Here is a 9,422-nt window from a genome sequence, read left to right as displayed (position 1 = left end):
CGTATTAAAAAAAACTTGAATATAATGGCACATACCCCTATTGAGGATGATTCCGCTGGCAACAGCCCTATTACTACGCCCGAGGAGGAAGTGATTATGGACGAGACCGAAGAACAGGGTTCCGACGAAGAAATGGACGAAGACGAAAATGAGGAAGATTTGGTCGTGAGTGCCGACAAGGTCGAAATTGTAAGTAAAGACATAGATCAAAGTCTTGGTCACCAAAGTCCAGATAATGACATGGTCCCATCCGATAGATTGCCGGTGCCCATAGCGATCAGACAGCCATGACATTTGCCTTCAAGGAAGAAGATCATACCCTCGGTAACTCTCTTCGACACATGATCAACAAGAAGTAGGTGACACTCAGACAAACTGCAAATATTCAGCACTCATTTTGGTACTCTTTTTTTGTCAGTCCCGAGGTTGATTTATGCGGTTACTCTATTCCTCATCCCTCTGAAGCGAAAATGCATTTGCGTATTCAGACCACAGGTACATGATGACTGTCAAAGAAGCGGAACGAAAGAGCATGCAAGTGATTGATTCTCTTTGAGTAGAAAACACCACGGCGATAGATGCGTTAAAAAAGGGTATGGACGATTTATATGATCTCTGTGCGCATATTCGACAGACATACGAACAGGAACTCGCCAAGGGAGATTTCGAAAGAGTCGATGCATCCGGCGATTCAAAGATGGTGTAATTTGTAGAGCACTTGTATATTTAAACATCACATAACTCATTAAACCTCTTTATCATATGCAATACCGAGTGGACAAGTAAGTGTATGTGGGGATGGTTTGACTTGTCGTCGTCATGGGAATGTTATTGTCCAGCAATGAAATAATGATACTGCGCGAGTCTCCGTGTAATCGATACCACACCGGTATGCTTTTTTTGTGGTGGAAAATCTTCGACATGGGATAGCTAGTTTGAGAGCCTGCATTTTGACTACTAAGCAGTTGGATCGCGAATACTTGGTTAAAGTTACTGACAAGAATTACTTCACGCATGTAACCAGCCAAAGATTACTATAATAGACACAATATTGTTAGCAGAATCGCAACACGGGTAGAAAAATCGGTATAATATGATCCTGAGAATGAGATTTATTTCATGAGAAGTGCACGAGCTCTTTTGTTTCCATGATTTGTTAGGTGGGTGATGCATGAACCGCAAGCATCAGAACGCGCGACTGGGTCACGTGCGGGCGGGATGTGACGATCTTGAATTTAAGCGGCATCCAATGGCAGCTGTCCATGTTCCACGCTGGCCCACGACAGTCGACTCTTCTCTCTCGTTCCTTTTTATCATGAAGCGATATTCGTTGCTTCTGCTGGTGACCATTTTGCAGGTGTTCTTCTTTGGAAGCATCTTTGCTCAAAAGGATACGAAAAAGCAAAAGCTTCTGAAATTAGCCAAAGAAAACAACGGCCTTGTCCATCTTAATTCGAGAAGTTACAGTCAGTTCACCGAAGGCAGACGCAACTATGGTATTGTCGTGCTTTTGACCGCACTGGACGATCGTTTCCGCTGTATACCTTGCCGGTAAAATGAGGAGCTACTCAAGCAACATCATTGGCATTCTCATCTGACATGTCTACTCACTTGGCTCGCGTCATCCTAGTGAATTTGATCCGGAATACCGACTTGTCGCTTCCAGTTATCAGAAAACCCAGGATCCCTCACGAGTATTTTTTGGTCGACTGGATTTTAACGACGGTCAAGAGATATATCAAAAGGTGAGTTAAGGCAGCAAGGAACACCGTGAAAGTTGTATGTAAATTTTATCTATTATCAGCTGGGTTTGCAAACCGCACCCAATGTCTTTTACTTCCCTCCGTCCGACAGCGGCGCGAAAAAAGAACCCATCAGATATGACATTGCACGAAGGTACGCTATGACGGGAGAAATGCGAAAGGGTGGATGGTTCTCCATAAAAGGAATACGCATCAGAAGCTAACGCGTTCAACAGTGGATTCACCGCTGAAACATTTGCCGAATTTTTGACTGGAGAAACGGGAGCCACTGTGCCTGTGCACCGTCCCTTTGATTATTTCAAAGCGGGTGTCAAGATTTTCATGGTGTTGGGTCTTGCTGCCTCGATTAAATTGGCTTATGCACACTTGGGATTCATTATATTTCATAAGAACACCTGGGCGGCCATTTCCATCGTAAGTAAAACTGAACTGTGGTGTGGGAGGGGGAAAAGGCCCGAGTCAATCTCATTATGTTATCTACAGATTATCGTCTTGGTAATGACTTCAGGTCATATGTGGAACCGTATTCGCAATCCGCCTTACGTGATGCCAGGTCCCAATGGAAAAATCAACTATGTCGCCAATGGGTAAGAGTCGTGGACGGAGAGGCAAGAGAAGTGCATTGTTCATCCAATACTAATTGCACTTTTATTCTCCCGCTTCCAGATTCACTCAACAGTTGGGCATGGAATCACAAATCGTCGCCAGCATGTGTAAGTACCTGAGCAAAAAACGTGAATAAGCGTAGGATGAATTTGTATCTAAGCAAGTTTTCACAGATGGCGTGCTTGCTTTTGCAGTCGTCTCACTGGCGGTGTCGGTTCCCAAATTTGATGATAAACTGCGTCAACGAATTGGCGTGTATATCTGGATGGGCTGTATTATTATAGTCTTCAGTTGTTTGGTAAATATGTTCAAGCTTAAGAATGGTAGTTATCCATTCAGTCTTCTTTTCTGAATAAAGGACATGAAATGATGAATAAACAAAATGCAATCTTCTAAAATATAATAAAAACACAGAAACTTGAGAGGGTAGAGCAGGTTTTCTAGTTGTGATGAGACCGTCTGATACTGATACCATGACAGCGTGATGGGGCAGAAATTCGAGAACCGGGATGAAAGCAAAGGGTATTCAAGAAAAAAAATGGCTGCTTAAGCTTTCTTTTGTGCGGGCTCCTTGTTGCTGTCATTGGATTCGTCGCCACTCGCATCATCGTCCTCGTCCTCGTCGTCATCCTCGAGATCACTTTCGAAGTCGCTAAAGTCGAAATCACTGTCGTCAAAGTCTTCCTCCTTAATGCCGGAAACATCATCACCCCGTTCAAGTTTGCGAAGATAACTTCGCTGTTGTCGCAAAGACATTCTCGATAACAAGCGTTCCAAGCTTTGTTGTTCCTTCACAAGATCGGCATCCGTTTTGATCTCGGTTTTGCTGTGTTGGTAAGAAAATGAGCTCTTCCACGTTCGATTACGGTAGGCAACGAGAGAATAAATAAAAGAAAACTTACTCTGTAATGACTTCTTTAGATTCAAGACATTTGGCGCAAACCTTCTTATCTGTGGCACACTTGTTGCAAAGCACATGGTAAGCTTCCTTGATCGCTTTCTCCTGACAGTTTGTGCTAAAAGAAAAAAAAAGACAAGGGAGGACGATCCTCGATTAGAAATTGGCTGAGAAATGCAGATTTGTTTTCTATGAATTGGATTGACAGTGTTACCATCGTTTGACGGATGTTAAAGGCTTATACTTTCTGTACTTCTTGCGCCAGAGAATGACATCGGTACAACGTTGACATAAACCGTAGACGGGTAAAGCGTTGATCTCTCTCGACTTTTTAGAGTTTTTGTTAGGTTTCCAAGCAGTCGTATTCTGATGCGCTTGGCCTTTCTTCTTGTTCTGGCCCTTTCTAAACGTGGCCTTCTTCTCGTACGTCGACATGGTCAATAAAAATGGCTCTGAATAGAAAAAAAAATTTGCGAATCAGACTTTTTTGGTCCCAAAGCTTGCCAGCGGTGCCTGATGTGACGGTTTTCCCTTTTAGGCCTTGTTCAATCGTTCATTGGAAAACGCCGCAAGCCTGATTATTGGACAGCAACCGATCGTTTCTGTCCTATCCATTGATTATTGATGCGTCTCGTCAAATTGGATCGCTTTATTATATTGTTCTTCACATGTAACATCTTTCGATGCTTGAATTCCTATCCTTAAAAAATACTAACGACAAGAATCGGTGGCGTTATCGCATTATCGCTTATCTGCACTTCCCCTATTTCGCATTTGAGCCACAACCAGTGTTCATGCTTGCTTTCAAAAGCACGCTCACTGCTGCAATGCCGATTCGTTCCATAGGTTCTTAGATTTTTGTTGTTAGGTGTCCCAAAATTACACGTATTCCAGCTTTCGACAAGGTTTCAGCCTCATCCTTAGACAAAAAGTTCTCCCAAGGAAAAAGCTATTACACAGTTGAAACGTAAAATGGACATCTGCAACGAACGTTACGGAATTGCTTATTTGGTGTCGTTGTGGCTGAGAGGCAATCGCATTTGTCATTTTCATTCATTGGTAATTCCAATACTTCAAAGGAAATTTTTTGATCATTTACGGTATTAAAAGTGCTATCCATAAGGTGGCATTGCTTTCTATTAAAGGAGAATTTGAATAGGAAAAAAGTAAACTAGGAAAGAAATTGAAGCTATTGTATCGTTGGCATTCAGCTATGAGTTGTGACGGGTGACCCCCAACCAACAACTTGCCCAGCCAAGTTGTTGTAACTTATCCCCCTATCCCACCCCCCGTCCAACGTATAGCTATGCGATGGGCTCGGGAGCCGGCTCGTCTGGTCGAAAGCCTACAAAATGTCAGTACCCCGTCACGCCCTACAAAATGTTAGTTCAGCCAAAACTTGCTAAAACGCCAATCAGTGGGCACCAAGTCGTCACCGAAAGAGCAGAACGGACCAGAGCAGAGCAGAACAGAACAGAGAAGAGCGGCTTGAAGCCTACAAAATGTTAGTATTGTCCCAACTGCCCTACAGAATGTTAGTACTACCGGCAGGTCGGTCGGCAGCGATGGTCAAGAGGCGTCTGGGGAAAGAAAAAGGAGACGGGAAGAGGAGGAAAAAAAATTCTTTGCCGCAGCACCTTTTTGTCCTTTTTTTTTCAAATGCATTGAATGGTTGAATGGCAGCCATCGAATGAAACGTCGAAGAAGACTAACTTTGCCAGATTTGGGCGTAGAGAGATGGGCCGTAATGGTATCGATGCGTAAAAAAATTCATGGGTATCCCGGCAAGAATGGGGAAGAAACAAGAAGGTTTCTCACTATGAAAAGTTTCACACACGTCTTCAAGAAAAAGAAAAAGGACGATGCAACTGAAGATGTCCAAGCGGACTTTTTTGATGATTTCAAGTCCGAAAGGCATCGAACAAGATGGAAGCGGTCCATGGGTCGATTTACATGATCCTGTCCCAAAGTACGGCATTCATTACTTTCGTTCTGATTCTGATCCATCCGAAACCGCCTTTTTATGACGAATCCGTACAAATTTAAAGCACCTCTGTGAGTTCGATTTTTCCTCTTTTTTTTATGCCAACCATTAGGCTACGGCTAATGCGTCCATAGTAATGACATATACCACCAAGAAAACGATGCTTCATCTTTTTAAGAACACTGATCAAGGACACAACGCGAGAAACAGGCGTATATCGTCGTTAAAAATGGCCAAGGCGATGAATTGAAGATCATACAGTACGCTTCGGTTGGGCGGTAAGCTAGGCAAATGAACGCTCGTAGGAGAAATTTCCACCTTTTGACTAGTAGCAGCGTTGGGTCTGTTGCTTAAGTCTAAGCATCCTTCGCCTAAAAAAAAGTGGATAAAATAACGAGCATCAGTCGCCCACCCATACTTGGTGAAAATCACCTTGTTGCGAAAATTCAGGGTCAGACCGGTCGATTTGGTTGGGATTGAGTCGTGCGTAAGCGCGGAAAAAAAAAGACCAAAAGTGATTCGAATAACTGTTGGCAACAGACATGGAAATTTTGTAAACGCTTTTTTCTAAGCTGTGGTATACAACAAAATCTTATGGGCTTATTCTCAATTTTTTCCCTTGCCATATTCCGTATAGATGACCTGAAAAAGAAAAGGGCCGTCTACAGTGCCTGATTGGTCAATGTCAGGACAAAAGCTCTTCGCGAGGAACTGCTCTTTCAGAAGGAACTTGCAGGTTGACCAAGCGTGATAAACATTACTTTGCTTGTTTGAGTTTCAAGGAATGAAGGCGTGAAATTTCTATTTTCCGTAATAGCTAATCGTACATCAGGCTTTGTTGGATCTCAAAGTCACGATGGTCGTTTGTTGCTGCAGCATCAAGACTAGCAGTAGGACGTACCTCAACATTCGAGAGTACGGTGGTTCTTCCAGAATTACAAAGCAAAGCTTAGATATGTAACAGTGAAAGGTTAAGAACGTCAGTTAGACGCAGGGAAAACTCACCAACTAATCAATTTCTTGTTCACAAGTATGTCTGTGGGAAAGAACAGAGATCGATGATTGTGGAATTGGTCGATTCAATCACAAAATGGTATGTAATAGATAAATCTCGGACAGTCCTGGGATTGAGCGGACAATCACCGTTGCTGGATAGAGAATGAGTAGGACTTGCGCAGGAAAGGCAAGGCATTTATGCAGTATGTCAAAATCTCATAGCAAGGTGTAACTTACTGTGCCTGATCCAATTGTTTTATGGATTACCTTGAATGATCAACAGCTCTTATCACCACAGCGAATGTGATACTTGTTACACGGCACCATTTTAAAAAGGCGATGGATTTTCGTCCGTGACAAATATAAAACTCGGGCAGAATAGTTTGTTGCTTGCAAGATAAACAAGAGACTGTCAGCTGCCAAAAGAAGAAAAATCAACATTGGTCAATGAAGACCGATACTAAAAGGTGTTACAGAAGCCTGCAGTGTGGACAAAGTCACTTCAAGCATTTCGATTCGCATTGGGCAAGTGCTGGGAAGAATGTCGAAACGGAGAACCTATGTGATGGACGCCAATGGCTTTATAAAATACCCACAATGGAGTGAAAACGATAATGTAAAGAAGTAAGGTCAAAAAAAATATGCAACCTTTCTACCGTCAAATGCAGATGGGCATTGCTAGAGAAAAAAAAACTCCTGCATTACTCCATATCGATCCACATCTGTTCACTGTCAATTCGTAGTAACTTTGGAACTCCCTCTTGGTGTTTTGGTCCCCAAAGTTTGCCAATTTGCATCCCTCTGGTGATTCCATTAAATCGCTCGTTTAGTCAAGAGGATAACTACGTCTTTATCCTAAAAACCCAAATTAGCATACATCAAAATTTCTTCAAAATTCATGCTTCCCACCTCGTCATTGATCTGATCTAGTCCCCAATGTTTTGACGTCAAATATTTCATAGGTTCGCCGCCTCAATTTTTTTTTGGTTGAATCTCACACTGTCACTTCTTCGCTTTCCCTTTTTTTCTACCTCAGTAACCGTATCATGGATACATGGGGGGGAACAGTCACGCATAAAAAAGTTTCCCCATATTGCTGGCCTTTTGGTTCCCTTTTTTTTTCTGGCAGGTTGAAAAGAACGTGAATTATTGGGCATGTCTAGTGCGACGAATCTTTCTCCTCCTCACAATGCGAGTCCGGTTTCTCACGATACACAGAACACAGTGGATGCGGAATCGGCCTCATCGCCCTCATCGCCGAAAAATTCCATTGCGGATGTCGACGAAAGCGATCTCACTTCTCGCCCTTTAGAAGTTGGAGCCAAGATCATCTCCACCAAAAAGGCTGCCCAAGCTCGCTTGCTCAAAGTGATGGCCGACATGACGGCCGGCAATCAGGCACTGCGAGAAGCTGAAGATAATCTCAACCAAGCCAAAGATGCTTGGATGTCGTTTCAGTTTGCTACAAAAGACGATTCAACTATGCCTGCCACGGTCTTGGTGGCCAAAGAACTTCCCGTATTCCAAGTCGAAGGAGGACCGATTGCGGACAGCAGCAAAACCGTTTACAGTTCGGTGGAAGCGTATGTCGAAGTGTTTGAGGAACAACTTCGAGCATATAACATGGTACCGATGGATCAGTACTGGGAAGATTTATTCGCCATGTCTTGTCATGGACGCCAGCAGATCTGGTTCAACCTTACTCTTGCCAAACATAATTACAAATGGTCAGAGGTGTGCGATTATCTGGAACGCGAATTCAAAGATCCTTTGTATCTGTGGTATAAAAAAGCGGAATACTACCATTTGACTCAACAACCCAATGAACCCATTGCGGTTTTCCTCGATCGATTCTTGTCTTTGTCCTACGAAGCCGACGTTGAGGAAAATTTGCAAATGGCATACCATTTCGTATCTGCTCTGGATGACTTTTCCCGTATGATGGCTTGGCATGTGCTCGTCAGCCATTTTGGTTCACGATTGAAAAACATTACTTTTGACCAAGTCACTAGCGTCTTGCTGCCCTATTACGAACCAAAAACCGCCGGTCAACCGGCTGCCGTGGCAACAGAACAACAACCGCCTTACATAAATGACATTCCTTTGGAACATCCATCGGCGTCCCCAGCGCCTCCCATGACCCCTCCACCAAGACACGTTTCACCGGTTCCCAGACCCACTTCACCAGCATCACCCAGCAGGATAGCTTCACCACCTCCGCGGTCTCACTCACCGTCTCCGCGATTCATTTCACCCCCTCCAAAGTATGATGTGGCATCCCCGAGGTTCGATTCGCCATCTTCCAGATTCAAATCGCCAGATTTGAGAACAGCATCACCCATTCCGCCAGCTTCGAAACGGCATTACACTGACCATTACTCTGACCGTTACCCTGATCATTACTCTGATCATTACTCTGACCATTACCCAGAACATTCCACCGATCAGTACACTGATCAGTACAGTGACCACCACAGTGATCATGGTAGTGAGGCTACTTATATTGGCGTTAAGCGTCCACGAATCGAACCTGATGATCCTTGTCCTATTCATCGTTTCGGCCGTCATACCAAAGGTGAATGTCGAGTGATTAACGGACCCCTCGAGCCATCTCGCAGCAGTTACAGCAGGAAACGGCCGTTATGTCGATACTGTTTAAGGGAGGAATATGTGAGAGGGCACTCATGCTGGGAAATGCGAACCGCCAAAAAGGAAGAAGCACTCGCGAGGAAAGCCAATCGCAACCGAAGCTATCGGTCCATCAGCCCGTAAGTCACCGACGGGTAGGGTCAAAAAAGAAGGAGATCCAATAAGTTTTGTGAATGTCGATGCCCGATTTGATAACCTTTCTCCCTCTATTCACCGGAAGCCTAGAGAGAGTCCGCCCTCATTTGCACCACCTGGCTGTCATCATCAATGCATAGAGTTTTGATGAATTTTGTATTTAAATTGCACACTATCGCCGTGATAATTGTAAAGAACCACCCACCACCATGTATAGCCCTCGATCGTCGTATTCGTAACGATAGCAGCGATAAACGAAAAAAAAAGTCACTGTTCATAATACACGCACAGAAAGTTAAAGGGGATGGTCTTCTTTACCATAATGATGTTACTCTGGATGATGATTAGGTTTATTATTTATGCTTGCTAGGTTTTCCATGCTGATTCTGAT

The 9,422-nt window shown here is 43.7% G+C and overlaps 3 protein-coding genes across 3 annotated transcripts; 2 read left to right on the top strand and 1 right to left on the bottom strand.

The window, feature by feature from the left end:
• Positions 1-794, top strand: BYT42DRAFT_575013 (DNA-directed RNA polymerase). Its single transcript, XM_051568919.1, has 4 exons — positions 1-189; positions 258-355; positions 419-495; positions 561-794. The coding sequence occupies exons 1-4, from the start codon at positions 25-27 to the stop codon at positions 704-706; spliced, it is 486 nt and encodes a 161-aa protein (XP_051422674.1). The 5' UTR covers positions 1-24; the 3' UTR covers positions 707-794.
• Positions 795-1,315: 521 nt separating this feature from the next.
• On the top strand, positions 1,316-2,721 carry BYT42DRAFT_594368 (uncharacterized protein; the record flags this gene model as incomplete). Its single annotated transcript, XM_051570764.1, has 7 exons — positions 1,316-1,551; positions 1,631-1,745; positions 1,805-1,896; positions 1,979-2,177; positions 2,247-2,350; positions 2,430-2,476; positions 2,543-2,721. 7 exons carry the CDS (start codon positions 1,316-1,318, stop codon positions 2,719-2,721), a joined length of 972 nt encoding a protein of 323 aa, XP_051422673.1.
• A 451-nt stretch (positions 2,722-3,172) lies between these two features.
• BYT42DRAFT_575009 (uncharacterized protein) lies at positions 3,173-3,715 on the bottom strand. The gene is made up of 2 exons (XM_051568918.1): positions 3,272-3,715; positions 3,173-3,195 (listed from the first exon to the last, which is right to left on the bottom strand). The coding sequence occupies exon 1, from the start codon at positions 3,700-3,702 to the stop codon at positions 3,478-3,480; it is 225 nt and encodes a 74-aa protein (XP_051422672.1). The 5' UTR covers positions 3,703-3,715; the 3' UTR covers positions 3,173-3,195; positions 3,272-3,477.
• Between the last annotated feature and the right edge of the window lie 5,707 nt (positions 3,716-9,422).

Source organism: Radiomyces spectabilis (genome assembly GCF_025331425.1).
Source record: "Radiomyces spectabilis strain NRRL 2753 chromosome Unknown BYT42scaffold_8, whole genome shotgun sequence".
NCBI classification, from domain to species: domain Eukaryota; kingdom Fungi; phylum Mucoromycota; class Mucoromycetes; order Mucorales; family Radiomycetaceae; genus Radiomyces; species Radiomyces spectabilis.
The sequence above is the reverse complement of the archived record's forward strand: the minus strand, read 5'-3'. Positions and strand labels throughout refer to the sequence as shown.